The 16,092-nt window shown below is 37.4% G+C and overlaps 1 protein-coding gene across 1 annotated transcript in view; it reads right to left on the bottom strand.

Moving 5' to 3' along the window:
- Positions 1–15,867, bottom strand: part of TPO (thyroid peroxidase) — a 37,489-nt gene extending 21,622 nt beyond the window's left edge. Inside the window, exons 1-6 of the mRNA XM_061461814.1 lie at positions 15,739–15,867; positions 12,597–12,678; positions 10,756–10,925; positions 8,324–8,456; positions 3,912–4,041; positions 1,195–1,401 (exon numbers count right to left, since the gene is read on the bottom strand). Of these exons, the coding sequence (XP_061317798.1) occupies positions 1,195–1,401; positions 3,912–4,041; positions 8,324–8,456; positions 10,756–10,925; positions 12,597–12,678; positions 15,739–15,832 (816 nt within the window). The 5' untranslated portion in view covers positions 15,833–15,867. The remainder of the gene's footprint in view (positions 1–1,194; positions 1,402–3,911; positions 4,042–8,323; positions 8,457–10,755; positions 10,926–12,596; positions 12,679–15,738) is intronic.
- Between the last annotated feature and the right edge of the window lie 225 nt (positions 15,868–16,092).

The following is a 16,092-nucleotide window of genomic DNA, read 5'->3' as shown; positions in this document are numbered from 1 at the left end:
GCCTGTGCTCTTTCTGAATGCTCTGAAGTTCTGTTTGCAAACTTGCAAAAGTTCATATTTCCTTGGTGAGAGAGACTAGCTTTACCTGCCTGAGGTAAAATTGCAGGCAGTCATTAATTTCACTTACCCTTCCCCATGGTTTATATTCTTTTATCAAATGAGTATGAGCCATCTTTCAACATAAGACCTGATTTGGTTCACATTGCAGTTAGCCAAGTATTTTTCTTTATGTCTAATGGAAGTGGAATGAAGCACTTAAGAGAAAATGGGACTGTGGCATGGTTATCAGTTATGGTTGTTGAGAGGAAAAAAGTTTTTTATTCTGATAGAACTTATTCCTTACATTGGCTTTAGTGATAGAGAGACTGGTCAATAATGAAGGTTGAACCCTAAGGAAAGTAATTCAGGTTGCTCTGAATAGAGATAGGAGCATCAGTCCAAGGGCTGTAATGGGCATGGGGTCTCCTGTAGCATGAGACAAACAGGCTGCACTCTGGGGAAAAAAACCACAACTGATTGCTACTGATTTTTTTGGGTGAAATACTGTATGCCTTTAAATCAATCAGACAAGAATACAGGAACCTATATTTATACCAATTTATGTTTCTTCTAACCCTCTTACAAGCTTTGAATTCATGTTTTCCACCCACTCACAGCAAAGAGGTGATGTAGGTAAGTTTCAGCAACTCCCTGAAGACCATTTTATACATATGTTGAAAAGATAACTTTCTTCAAAAGTTTGCATCAGCTGCTGGAAATATCTTTCCTTTCACTGAGTAAAGTTAAGACCCTTTCACTTTATCTGGCTGGTAATTTAAAAACAGAATTATTTATGACTACTTCCCTATTATCTCCAATAGAACTCAAAACTTTAAAGAATGAGAATAATAATGTTGTGGGGAACTAGAAAGGTTTCTCTGCAACATAAACCTGAGAGGTAGAAAAATTTGATATTTTACTAAGTACCTTAGCTATGATTTGTCATCTCTACGAATCAATTTAAATATCTATCTGTTTCATGTAATAGCTGTATTGGGTTTCCATTTTTCTGCCACTGTGTGCTCTAGTATTTCTGGATGATCTACCAACTTCCTTTATAACTAATTCAGTGTATGTGTATCACTAATGTGTTTTACTTTACTCACCTCTTTAAAGCCTTAAATTTATCTTGAAGAAATTAATTTAGAATCTTACCTTTATTGGAAAACATGGGTTTTGTTTTTTGCATGTTGTCTGGCATTCCATTCCGTTTAGGAAGGTGGTTCTACTTGTGCTTTGGGGCGTGAATGCAATGTCATGGTCTATGTATTGTCCCCATACCATAATAATATCAGAATACATGTTATCTTCAGTAACAGCCTCATTAGACGCGTGAATGATTGTTTTTGTCACTTCACGAACCTGGGAAAAGAACGAATTTACCTTGGGTGCCAAGCAGTATTTACTTCTTAGAAAATGCTAAAATACAAAAAAGAGGGTAAAGTGATAAAAGCTATCTTTTTATTTTTATTATTATTATTTGCCTTAGAATATTTTATATTGTAGAGTACTTTTAATGCTTTGCCCAAAGACAAAACTGAAAAAAAAACAACAATGAGAATAACCCCAACCTCTGACAGACTTATTTCTGTTCAGGAGCTGAGATACCAGTGCCGCAAGGAGGTTCAAAGATGTTTCAGCTGAGTTTTTCTCTATATATTCCAAATGAGCAGTGTATCTTTGATCTGTTCCTTTCCAGAGAATTTTGAAAACCACACATTTCTTTTAGACTGCCCAAATTTTCTTTCTTTTTTTTTCTGTTTTCTGCTCCTTTAACAAATGGATTCTCTTTGCTGGGCAACCTCAAATCACTGTGGATACACAGAGGCTCTGGGCTGCTCTGTACTTAAATGGAGCAGCTTATGCAGCACAGGGGACAAGCGGGTTGCAAATATGTGGTAGCTGAGAGCTCTGCTTCATTTTCCCTGGCAAGGAGAAGCCAAAACATATTTCTGAGACATTTCTGTGAAAGCTGAATAGAGATACAGATGTTCTGAGGGGGAACATATGAAGGCACCTATGCTGCATGTCCAGCCTATACTAATAACCAAACAAAACCATTAAAGCAAAATCAGGAGTCAGTTTGCAATGATTAGGGAAATATTACTCACAGATTCCTCCCTCATGATGCAAAATATTCCCTTGCATACAGCAGCTGCATTAGAAGTCAAGCAACTGAGAGGAAAGCACATAAAATAGAGCCAAAGAGCGTGCAATGAATACAAGGGCTATATAATGAATGTATAAGGCAGGTGCTGTTAAACAGAATTGGTAGAGACAAGAGGTAATATGGGACTTGTTAGGAACATCAGACTTTATATTGAAATAGTCAAGAGCAGTGATATACACACCTCATAAGGAATAAGTCTTTATATCAGTATCTTAATATCTTCGGTGACCACAAAGCACAAACTTTTTTTTCTTGCAGTTAGTAAGATTTTCTTATCGCCATTAACTTGCACAGCTACGCTGTGTTCTAATATTGCTTTATAGTAATCCTCACACTTATCTCTCACCTTCTTATCATTTTCATGTTGCTTTTTAAAGGATATAGTTGGCTAGCTAAAAGTACAACAAAAGACAATTACATAAATGAGGAAAACCATCTATTGCACTAGTTTTATTCTATCTTACTTCAAAATAAAGCAGAGAACTTTGCTGATGGTCAGATATGATCAGATTTGGTATGGTCATACAGTTTTGTTTTAGTGTGTCTTACTTCATAAGTATGTACCCTAACAAATCTAGAAAAAGACAGCTTGTACAATCTACTGGAAATTTATGTGTGTAAATGTCAGGCATTCATCTTTAAGTGCTAAATGTTGCAGCTTAGAGACACTGTTATTTAATTAATATCATGAGTTGCAGGTGACATTAACACTAAATTCTCTTGCTTATCCTTTATTAAATATATGGTGGTTAAAATAACAAAATCCTGGGTCTATTAAAAGTCAGGTTTTAAAGCCATGATGACAAACTAGAAATAGAAAATCCAGCCCAAATCACTGTACACTACAGTGGGGAATTTTTCACCCAGTTCTTTATGCAAACATTTTTTGTTCAAAGTTTCCTCTGTTGCAGCTCTCCAACTTTTTAAGTATATGAGCTGCTAAAATCCACAAATTTTGCAATGATTTCTTAGCCTGGTAATGTGGGTGAAATCAACATAAAAAAATATGTTATGATTTGACAGTAATACTTGTTAAGTTAGGGTACACTGACATAGGAGAAATGGTATACATGTGTACAATGGTACATGGTATACATGCTAGCATGCCTATATGCTTTATATTTATTTAACACCCAACCCTGTTTTGCCCATCCTCCTTCCCTGAATAAAAGCACCATTATTAAAACAATCATAAGATGACTGGAAAGTCTAGGCTGGTGAAGACCTCATGGTGCAGCTTTCTGCTGAAAGCAGAGATTACATTTTCAGAGCCCCAGCAAGTCAGGTCTTGGGTATTTTCCATAAGGGATATCCCAGCAGTTGTCTAGGCAGCCTATTCCAACATTTAATTACTCTCACAACAATTTTTTTTCTTGTATCAGACAAAATTTCTCCTGGAGCAATTAGCGAATGTTGCCTCCTGCCATGTTGGTGTGCACCCCTCTGAAGACCCCCCTCTTCTCTGTAACACCCTTTTCAGCATGGGAGGGCTGTAATTACGTCCCCCCTGCACCACCTTTTCTCTATGCTGAACAATCACCTCCCCAGGTCTGCTGGCTGCCCTACATCTGGGGCAAACCAGAAGGCTCATGCCCCATCTGCTCTCCACCACATTCCTTTTTGGCAGAGCTGCCCCTCAAGGCAGTCTTTGCCCCCTTGCACTACCCCACAGTGCAAATAATCTCATGGTGTATTTTCTAACCAAGGGTAGCTGGACTCCGTTGTATCGGATGCTGGGATCCCATCCTCGAGGTTGACTGAGCCCATCTTCATAGGCTGGTGGAAGCCACCTAGCCAAGGCTGTGTTGGATGCTCCCCATCTAGGATGTTCCCTGAGAAAAGAAAATAAACCAAACCTGGATATAAATTAAATAAATCTAATTAATATAAAATAAACATCAGCCACAGAGTAATACTCCATTGCAATAAGATGTTCATGTAGTAATCTTTGAAAAGGTAACGAATACTGTCTTCATGTATGCCAACATTAGTTCGACTCTAAAGGAAAACAAATTAAATTACTAATGAAATATTACTATCTTCTGTTTATAAGTTGGTTACCTTCCGAAGTCTTTGAAATACTTGCCCCAGTGATTTCCTGATAGTGTTCTCATGCCCTATAAAGTCAGATATACTCAAATTTTTGCAATGTATCTAGTTGACTAAAATTGTAAAGTTAGCTACAAAGCACCAGAAATATTCCCAGGCAATCAGCAGAAATAGAGTGTTAAAACATACATTTATGTCTATTGGGATGCTAAAGAGGGAACAATTATTTTATTAATACTTCACTGATCTCTGGCACACTGAAGTGGCTCAATTTGCCAAGCTATATGGTACAGTAATACTCTTAATTATCCACAATAATTCACACTTGAAGGTTGAAGTATGCTTTAATAAAGCATTCAAATTAGTTACAGTTGATTTGCTTTTATTGAAATTGCATAAAATACTGCACACAGTGTAGTGCTATTTCAGTCAATTAAAAATAATGAAATGTTAATTTAACTGCTTAACCAGTGATTTTTCTCATGATTGCTTTTATATTTTATCAGATCATTGGAATGCTACTTTAGTAAAACCCTTCTCACATGCTTTTTTATTATTGCATTAAACATGTTAATGTCTTGGAATCTTGCTTGAGTTAAAAAGGTTTTTATCTAGGGCAGCTGAAATAATGAGGTTTTGGTACCATACAGCTTTATAGAGTAGTCAAATTTGATTACTACACATTCTGTATTTGGGAAATGAGACTTTTCATTCACTTGTGAAAAAGTGGAATTGCAAAATTTGGGTTTTGTTTTGGCTTCCTTAGAAGGAACCTGGAGATTTAAGATGCATTTCACTATCCAGACTTACGTATTTTAAATGTTATTTTAATGTCCTGCCCCTGGGTCAATCACAAGCAACCAGTGACGCAATAGCACAAGCGTCTAGACGGGTTCTTAGAGGCGTTCAGTCATAAGCCCGCAGATGGTAGACTTGCGCCAGTGGCTCCTCAGTCAAGTGCACACACCAGGGGTATGAACCTGCGGTTACTCTCACTTGTCTGTATGGACGGGTGAGTGTCTAAACAGTAGATGACAAGGTGCATGGGAAGCTGCAGATCCAGCATTGCATGTGGGCAGACCAGCACATGGGTAGCTCAAGTTAGCTCAGGAGTTGACAGTCGTGGTCGGACACTTCCTGATTGCCTAAGCAGCCTTTTTTTTTCCAACCAGATTTGGATATCCCACTTGCCCTTGGTCATCGTGCTTGTAGTAAACGTGGTTAAAGCCCTTCCCAAATCTTTGCTCACGAAGCCAAGCCATCAATCAATCAATCAATCAATCAATGTCCTGCCTAGTTTCAGGTAGAAAGATGACTGCCATATGGCAATTTATTAAATGGATATTGTCATGTTTTACAGTCTGTGAGCTTCCATGGACATAACTTCTGTCAAACATGGAAGATTTCTGAAAAATAAGCCAGCTACTAAACCGAACAGCTTGTATTGAAGCCGCTATCCTAAAGGGAACATCTTAATTCCATGATATAGTTAATGGATTTAGCTAGGACTGCTCATTCATTCTACTAGATGAGCCATATTCATACCCCTAACTCTGATGGTACTAGAGCTTCAGAGTAAGCATCAGGTCCTCACCTGCTGAAATGATTAATGGAACAGCAGTGAAATAGAAATGCTGCAGATAAAATGCCACAGATAAAATGCGTTGTAGCTTCACAAATATTAGGCATACAAAAAGTAATCTAGTCATCTAAGCACCTGTCCACCAAGGCAGAGAGACAGACAACTCCTAGAAGCCATCCTGTCATCCCATCCTATTTCTCACTATTAGGAAGAGCCAAAGCTGCAGCCTTGCAGTAGACGTATTACTACCCCTCAGAAAGCTAAGATTAGGTGAGGTTAATTGCACTGTGAGATTCCATTCCTTAAGCACCTGTAGCTCCTTCACCTTTGAACCCCTTTCATTGCACTACACACTAAAAATCTACACAGATCAATGCTAGTTATCTGGGGTAAAAAATGATGAAAAATAGCTATCTGGCCATGCCTATCTCCTTTATACTTATTTTAAAATAATGCTGTGAATTTGTTTTGCTTATTATACACACATATGTCTTCAGGCAGAAAGAAAAGTAAAATCTTTTGATACCTGTTACTAGTAAAAGTGGATAATGATATTGCTGCAAACCTCTGGTGTCATGTTGACATCCTCTGTGAAGGCTGTGTTTATGTTATTCTGTAACACATTTGTTCTAGGAAGTTCACACTAAACCAAACCAATCTCAGAGCTGTGGAATAAATAATTTGTAATCTATCTGATCTGTCCCAAATATGTGAACTAACCAAGTAAAACATCTGTGAAGAATTTCCATGCTAACTGATCAATAGGTTCAAATACACTTTTTTAATAGGTAAACAATTAACTCCACTGTGAATTTTGGTTTTAAACTGCAGTATTTGCTGATCTACAGAACAGTTGCACATTCCTACTGGGTGACAAAAATTACAGCATAAGTCCTGATATGTTTTCTGTCTGAAAGTGGCAGTTGTAAAGCAAGGAAAAGTACAGACTGGTACTTCATTTAATGTTTGAAGTATTTGAAGCTGGTTCACACTGTAGAATATATTGTTTACCTCAAAGCATAATGGGCTTTTTAAGCTGACTTATTTCAGTAAAGCCTGAGGTATTTCAAGGGGCTCATGGAGTTTTACACTCACTGTTTTTCTTTTCCTTTAAGCACTCTTAAACAGGTGTTTAAAGAGTCTGAAATGTCACCACATATGAGTGCTGGGTTTAAACACCAATTTGGTGTAAGCATAAACGTATAAAAAGTAGAACACAGTGACTACAGACTAACCAGACTCAATGCATCATATTTGTCCTACCCAGCTGAAATCCCTATTCACATCCTACTGTTGTCAGAGTCATTTAAGAGAAATAAACTTTACCTTATCCATAGCAGATTGAATTTCTCTCCATCTCTGGAGAGACAGAGTACAGTTGCCATGCTGGCAAATTAAGAGCTTCAGACATGTGCCTGTGTTCAGCTGCATGAATCTTGGCCAATGTATTTAAGCCCTGATGGAGCCGTCAGTGAAAATATTATACTAGCTGTTAGCTCAGATTCCAAGCAACTCTGCAAGTCCCTGGGGGAAATTATGGATATCCACATAGTTAGATTTATAACGTCGATGCATATCAGGTTGTGTCCTTTCAACAAAGAGCTGAGCCTATCATCAGGAATATTCCTTGCAAATGACTTGTGATGTAGCAAAACAGATTCATCTTATAAAGCCAGAACGGTGGAATAATAAAACTACATAATTTTACTTACGTAGTTCATTCACTATGTTGCAGAGTGCATTAAACTGTGCAACGCTAACAACTTTCCATTTACAGCTCTGTAGTCTTTCAGTTGTAAACACTACAGTCTGCCTTTCAGTTTGTGACCTTACATGTATGTATCCAAAGCCTGCTGAGAATAAATATTTTTTACCCTTGTATTCCTTGCCCTCCTTCTCAGTTTTACACCCCCATTGCATTAGAGGATTCTAAAAATACAGTTACATCTGTTATGTTGGGTTTTGCAGGAAACAATTGCCACATATATTAGGTAACAAGTAGATAATAGTAGTAAATAATAGTAATTCAGATAGAAAATAAGCATATATTTATATTTATATAAAACCAAATATATTCTCCAGAATTTTTATGTTCATGTTTGCTAAATATTAAGGTTGTGGGAAAATATGAAAATGAGATTTTCTTTTTGTTCCTTGTGAAGTAAAATAAATGCTAGGTTAGTATTCAGCCTGTTTAATTTTTATAGAAAAAGACTGTATAGAATCAGTCCTCCTTAAATTTAAATTTCCTTACATAATATCAGAAGCCTTTATAGGGAAAGCCTGTCTGCAAATGTTAGTGTACCAAAGTTTAGATGAAGTGGTTCTTCCTCTGGGAGATTTCAAAAGCACCTCATGTATGCCAAATATAGCTGATTGAGGTTATCCTCCCTGCCCAGTTTTTCTAGGAAAAAGTAAACATCGCTTCTTGAGTTTAAAGAATAAGAAAGAAGTTTGCAGGGCACAATTCTTATATTACATACCTGTTATTGCAGGCACCAGTGATGAGTCGGTATTTATTAGCTACGCAATTGTCTGGACATTTTGGTGGCAACATATAAGGCAGACATCCAGAAATATTAGCAATTGTAGTAAGTAGATCAGCTGATAAAAGATCTGAAAGAAGAAACCAAATAAGCGATTTGCTCTACTGCTATATAGCTGCTATTGGAGAAAAGGCATCATTGTCAGGTACTACTTCAGGATCCCCTCTTTGCTTCCTAGGAAAGAGGACTTTGAGAGAAGCGTTGCAGGAAGCAGTCTTGGGGACTTAGAGGAAACAGAAGGTGAAAGGAGAGAGCTGTTTTTATTATCTAATGCAGAGAATAAGAAGATGAACCTTGATGAACTCAGAGATTTTTTGCCATTCAAAAGGACTGTAAACATCACATGCTGAAAGAAAATGGTAGTGTGAGCATCTAAGTGCACCCTCAGCAAGTTTGCCGATGACACCAAGCTGTGTGGTTCGGTTGATATGCTGGAGGGAAGGAATGTCATCCAGAGGAACCTCGACACGCTTGTGAGGTGGGCTGATGCCAAACTCATGGAGTTTAACTAGTGCAAGGTCCTACACCTGGGTTGGATCAATCCCAGGCACAGCTACAGACTGGGCAGAGAAGAGATTCAGAGCAGCCCTGAGGAGAAGTACTTGGGGCTGCTGGTCAATGAGAAAATGAACATGAGCTGGCAGTGTGTGCTTGCAGCCCAGAAAGCCAACCGTATCCTGGGCTGCATCAAAAGGAGAGTGACCATCAGGTAGAAGGGGGTGATCCTGCCCCTTTACTCTGCTCTTGTGAGACCTCACCTGGAGTATTGTGTACAGTTCTGGTGTCCTCAACATAAAAAGGACATGGAACTGTTGGAACAAGTCCAGAGAAGGGCCACAAGGATGATCAGGGAACTGGAACACCTCCCGTATGAAGACAGGCTGAGAAAGTTGGGGCTGTTTAGCCTGGAGAAGAGAAGGCTGCGTGGAGACCTCATAGCAGCTTTCCAGTATATGAAGGGGAGCTACAAGGATGCTGGGGAGGTACTCTTCATTAGGGACTGTAGTGATAGGACAAGGGGTAACTGGTTAAAACTTAAACAGGGGAAGTTTAGATTGGATATAAGGAGGAAATTCTTTCCTGTTTAGGGTATTGAGGCACTGGAATGGGTTGCCCAGGGAGGTTGTGAATGCTCCATCCCTGGCAGTGCTCAAGACCAGGTTGGACGAAGCCTTGGGTGATATGGTTTAGTGTGAGGTGTCTCTGCCTATGGCAGGGGGGGTGGAACTTGATGATCTTAAGGTCCTTTCCAACCCTAATGATTCTATGATTCTATGATTCTAAGACTTGCCCTTGTCTCCCCACTGGTCACCCAGTCCTACCACAATTCTGAAATAAACTGCTTTATTTTGAAACTGCATCAGAAGGGAAATAATTGTATCTCTGTGTGTGAATGTCTGTGTATATATAAATATATGCACACACACATATATGTATACTTTTAGTTCTACAGATGTCCCATTAGTTTAGTAAGCTACATTTCTGCAAGATAAAAATATAATAAACTGTGGACCTTGACATTTGTCTACAACACTAATGATTCCATATCTTGAAAAATAATGTCATAACACTAAGAGAATACACATTATAATTATACAGTTCATGCTGCTGTAAATTACAGAATTAAATTACAGAAAACCAGCTCAGTGTTTCTGAATTTTTGAGCCTTCCAGACACTAAACAGGCATCATCAAATTAATCTGTAATTAATAGCAACAAGAACTTTACTTTACTTAGACAATTATATATCAATGAATTTTTTGGACTACCCCTCTTGCTTTCTCTATCTAACAGAAAACCCCAATATTTAAAATAGAAACAAAGTGGAAATAAATGTGTAACAGCAATGCATTATAAAATCAGTTTTAGAAATAAGAAAGTATTTTCTTGAAAAAGGGATATTAATAAGGCCATCAATGTCCAGAGGAAGTCTATTTGAAAATGTCATAGATGGATAGAAATTGTATTATTTTATCTGTAGAGCCTAGGCTCCAGATGCACTAAACCCAAAGTGCTGGCTCAGGTAGATATTTCACTGAAAACAGGAAGCTTGAAACACTGCAGACATGAAAGCTGGTTTATAGGCGATATAAATATACAATTATAAGTTCACAGGATTCCAGTGGCATAGTGTTGCTCTCCTCAACTATAGGAACACAGCCCACTCTCTAGCAAAGAAAAATGTGAACTACTGATTATGCGAGGTGCTTTTAGGAGCAAAAGAGAGGGCATCCTTGCCCCAGAGTGCAGACAAGATATGTACTCTTGCCGATGGTAAAATAAAAATGAATCTAACCTAACTTTAATCTAAAAGACAACATTCAGAAAATCAACAGGGTTTTTTGCCAGTGTCAGTGCACTATATTTACCAGTTGGATGCAATGAGCGTTTGTGCCTCTGGCAAACCTTTTGTTTCAGCACTTGAATTGACATTTCCATTCTTTCAGCTGCTTGGGAAATATCTTGACTCTCTTGTTCAGGAAATTTTGAGAAAGCCAGCAGCAAGGCAGGAGCTGATAGTCCCCTTCCTTGGATATTTCTATAATTGAGATAAAAAAAAAAACCAGAAGGTTGTTTTTTTTTTTTTAATATATAACATTTTAGAACTTGTTTGTGGCTCTATTTTTCTATGTTGGATATGTTCTGATTTTAAGATATATTTTGATTGAAGAGTATGCTGGGAAAGAATAGAAGGCTACTTTGTGACCTTGTTCTGCAAGGAAAGTTCTGGAAAAGAAAGGGAATATATGGGGCATATACGCAGTGTTAAGATTGTGAGAAGCCTTAGGATGAGACAGAAACTGTTGGGATGGACAGAGATGGCAGAACAAAGTAGCTGGGAAGACCTTATTCAGGATAATACAAGACTCCTACTCTAGACACATTGAAGTGAGTATGTTTTGCTTTCATGCAACATTTAATATCAAATACAATCTCAGTCTTTGCAGGTAGATTCACAAATGCTTCAGCACTTAGGAGTTCATGAATTGCAGTTCATGATAGAGACATGTCTCCTGTCAGAGACTGTCCAGGCACCTGCCTTGCACTGACTAGTTATATATGGTATATATATTAGTTCTGGCAATTGGTTTAATAGGGCTTCGTTAGACAGTTATGTGGCTATATATGTTAGTTTACAGCCTGGCCTTACCTCTAACGTTAAGGAGCTCAGGTTTGATGAGATAACTTCTGTAACATAAACTTAAACAATAAATATATGAAAAATCCTTTTTACTGTGAGAGTAGTCAGATACTGCAATAGGCTTCCCAGAAAGGCTGTGAAGTCTCCATCTTTGGAGATAAGTCCTAAACTGACTCTTGCAGCTTAGAAAAAAACACTCCAGTCTATTCCATTTCCAGACATGGTCACAGATTGCAGACATCCCTGAGGCTGAATGGTTAAATTTTTTAGACTCCTGGCTAGTCATCTTGCAGCATTTTCATTCCTATAAGGAGATCACTCTCATAGCATAACTCAGTCACAAGGGAGCTTTCCTTAAGTTGTTCACTACCCACAGTTCAAGATAAATGTTTTATTTCCTTTCCTTTATCCTTTCATTACTTCTGGTTTAGATGGAAAGAGAAATGTGAAACTCACTTCAACAGTCCCATTTAAGGCAATAGGGGTTTGACACATGCCATAGGAATTGCTCCCACTTCACTCTGCACTAGAAAAAAGATTATTAATGTTCAAAACCAAAGTGTTCATAAAATTATAATTTCATGAGCCATGTTAATGGAATGTGCTGCGCTGCTTAGATCAGAAAAACATTCCTGTTTATTTTCATATTTCTTATTTTTCTTACATTTTAAGAGAGCAATTTATGTCCAATTTTAATGGACATATTATTAATGGACATATTTATTAGTTTATATTATATATAAATTATGTCCAATTTATGTCCAATTAATGGAGCAATTTGCTCCATCCCTGGCAGTGTTCAAGTTCAGGCTGGACAGAGCCTTGGGTGACAAGGTTTAGTGTGAAGTGGCCCTGCCCATGGCAGGGGGCTTGGAACTAGATGATCTTAAGGTCCTTTCCAACTCTAACTATTCTATGATTCTATGTGGTGGTAACACACAAGGTTATATTGATTCAGGTGATCATAAACATAATCCATATGTTTTCTCAAAGAATCAGACTGATCTCAAACTTCTCTGGTATGAAAGGTTTTTGCTGAATAAATCCTTCACTATTTTTTTTCTTTACCTTTTCAGTGCATAATGTGCAGCACAATCCACTAGACTAGAGCCCTTTTGGATAGCCTCAGTAATGCAGTTATCTTCAGTTTCTTCTCAGTAGGGGAAAAAAATAAAAGAAAGAGGAATATGTTATTCAAAAATTTACATTTAAAACATATACAGGTTTGTAATATTAAGATATGTGTAATTTTTCCCTTTTAAAATGATCTCCATATTTTAGTGTTCATGAAACTAATGTTGTGGCTTCTGATCTTTCTGAAAGATCAGGTATGGGTAGTAAAACAATTCTTCCCTAATTTATTTGGCTTGAAAAGTTAGACTTTCCTTCTGTTTTTTCCAATATAAATCCAGCTGTGCACATGTTAAGTAGTACCAAACATAACAGGTCTAGCTGAAACGTTTTGTATATGCAATTAAGATTGTTAGGTTTCAGATGGATTTTTCATTAAAATGTCCTTGGACTGATAGCACAAATCCGAGCCTCCCTGTCACAGTTTAAACCTAGCCAGACAGCTTGTTCACTCATTCCCAGTGAGTGGTGCTGGGCTAGAAGGAATCGAGGCCCGTGTCCATCCCCCCCCGGGGGCTCTCACCTTCTCCGCTCCTGGAGGGATGGTGAGGAGAATCGAAAGAATGCAACTCCCACGGGTTGAGACAAGAACAGTCCAGCAACCAATGTACAACACAAATCACCACCGCTACCACCAATGACAACAATGATAAGAGAAAATAACAAGGGAAGAGAATACGATACCACCCGCCGAGAAACGAGTCCGACCCGGAAGACTCCGTGTTCTTCCGGGTAACTCCCAGTTACCCCCCCAGGCATGACGTGCTGTGGTCTAGCTTGTGTCAAGTGTCTGTGTCAAGACACCTCTTTGTCTAGCTTGTGTCAAGTGTCCTGTCTCTGCTTCCTCCTGGCTTCCCCTCCTCCCTGGCAGAGCATGAGCTTCACAAAGTCCTTAGTCAGGGTAAACATCACTTAGCAACAACCGAAAACATCGGTATTATCAGCACTGTTCCCAGGCTGAAAGTCAAAACACAACACTGCACCAGCTACCAAGAAGGAGAAAAATTGACTGCTACTGCTAAATGCAGGACACTCCCTCACAGGTAATATGAGCTGGCCTGAGCCACATGAAGAATTCAAGTCAATCTTCAGGTATAATTAACAAACTTTAAAACCTTCTGGGACCTGACAAATGCATGAAAGCCTTATTCCCATTTCTCCATATATGTTTGATGGAAAGATATATGTGAACCTAATGATAGCTCAGCTGTGTTATTTTTCATGGTCCTATCATGGAACACAGATCATTCCTCTTTTGTGTACATCTAGCTTTATATTAAATGAATCAGTCATATTTAAAGCCCAGCAGTTTATTTCTGTACTTTGTGGGATCACTCATTTTTTTCTTAGACAATGACTCATAAATAATAATAGATCGCTAAGAACCATTTATGTGCAATTGCTCATCATTTATATACAGTGCAATTTTAGGTGACATATTTTACTGTAGTTCATGTTGTGTTATTTCTGTGATTTATTTTTTGAATAGGTCTCTCAGCTCAAGGGACAATAATGTGTGATGAGGAGTAATCTTTCGTAGGCAAAATTCTAGTCCACTCTACTAAAGATCTTTTCAGCATCTAAGTATAGCAGTAGTTATTTCTGTTTTTTCTCTTTTTCACCTATGTGTGATAATGATTTGTTTAATGTTATACTTCAGATTTCTGTTACATCTAAAAACTTTTTTGGGACTATGTTAAAAACCAAGACTGATCCTTGTAGGCCATACGACAGCTAATTATTTTAGAAATTAATATTGGATTATTTTTAATAATTTTTTGGAGGTTTACGTCCAAGAAATACATTATGCTCACAGTATTGTTCATCATGTGATAGTGATTCAGACTCTGATCTAATAAAGAAGGTCTATGTGCTATACTTGAATTCCATTGTCTCTTTCATTTTCTACTAAGAAGTATGATTTTGGTACCAATGCGATGTCTCAAAAATGTGGTTCTTACAGTAATAAACATAAACATTATCTTGCATTGTTCCCATCAGACCAAAAGACACTTACTATAAAAAAAACACCTATGCAGTGCATCTCTTCCGTTTATTTAGTCCATTCTATTTAGCCCATATACATTCATTTTGTTTTAACTAACATACTATATAACTTCATTTTAGGCCATGTCTTTCCAAACAATTAATGTGGAAGCTCTAACTAAAGAATCCACTACTGAATAATATGATTCCCTGTTTCATAGTGATGGTCCAAAAAAGATTTCCCATTGGAAGAAAGGGCTTGGGGATTGTTTTTGTTTGTTTGTTTGGTTGGTTGGTTTTGTTTGCTTGTTTGTTTTACAATAGAAATTTATTTTATTTGGATTGTACACTAATTTCAGGTGAAAACTTTCCTAAGGAGCCGTCTCACCATCCCTTTTGAATCATATCCAGCTATATAATTTAAGATAATCTAAAAGCTGAAATCCTGATTCTTCTTCATCTCTCCCTTTAATGTAAAATGGGTCTCTGAAGAATTGAAATTCTATCTAGTAACTCCTATATCTTTAATTTATTAGATCTAACTAATTTAGATAGAGCAGATAGAAATAAAATAGCTCTCATGTTTAAAATGCTGAGTACATTGTTTGAACATAGGCATTACTGCAATCTGAGATGCTCTAAAATCAACCTGGTATCTTCAGGGTGCCAGAAAAGGGCCCATAGGAAACTTGTCCTCTCGTGGGCCAGCACAAGGGTGCCAGGTGGGACGTCCTATAGCAAAGGAGTCTAGCTCAGGATGACTGAACGTAGTGATTGGCAGTCTGGGAAAGAAATCCAGCAGTCATGCTTGTAAACATGTCACCTGACATGAATGTCGCTAAGAAAATAAAATCACTCCCAAAGAATACATAATCAAGATACATTATACATACAAATTTTTCCTTTGTGAATGAAGCTGCATTTTAAAAGAAAACACCCATGGAATAATTCTCACAGAAGTTAGATAGTGTATTTTGCACATAAAAAGAGATTAAGCTAAACTGCCATTGCTAAACTGCAGTGCTAGTGTATTTTTAGCTTAACAGTAGTATTAGACAAAAGAAAATAACATGCATTTTTTTCTGTTACTTACCAAAGAGGATATCTTTGCCTAGCTGAAGGAAAGAAAAGAAAACAGCTGTGAAGGCTATAGCTGCTGAAAATCCCAAAATAATGAGCATTTTCATCTACAAGAAAGAAGAGATAACTGTTGACAAAGTACATACCTTCATCCCTTCATCTTCTAATTATAAGACATACTATAAATAATTTCCTGCATATGGTAAAATTTACTTTAAAATTTGTTTTGTAGCTCCATGTTCAACTATGTTTTTGAAGTTCAAAATATTAATTTTTAGAAGCTGTAATTCAGTTTCTTTTTTTTCCTTCCTTATTACTTTTTCTCACTTTAAGAAATTTCTAGCCAAGGAAATACATCACTTTATTT

The sequence above is a fragment of the Pezoporus flaviventris genome, unplaced genomic scaffold, assembly GCF_033815535.1.
Source record: "Pezoporus flaviventris isolate CSIRO_AGI_PZ_B2104156 unplaced genomic scaffold, CSIRO_AGI_Pfla_v1 ptg000031l, whole genome shotgun sequence".
In the NCBI taxonomy this organism is placed as follows: domain Eukaryota; kingdom Metazoa; phylum Chordata; class Aves; order Psittaciformes; family Psittacidae; genus Pezoporus; species Pezoporus flaviventris.
The sequence above is the reverse complement of the archived record's forward strand: the minus strand, read 5'-3'. Positions and strand labels throughout refer to the sequence as shown.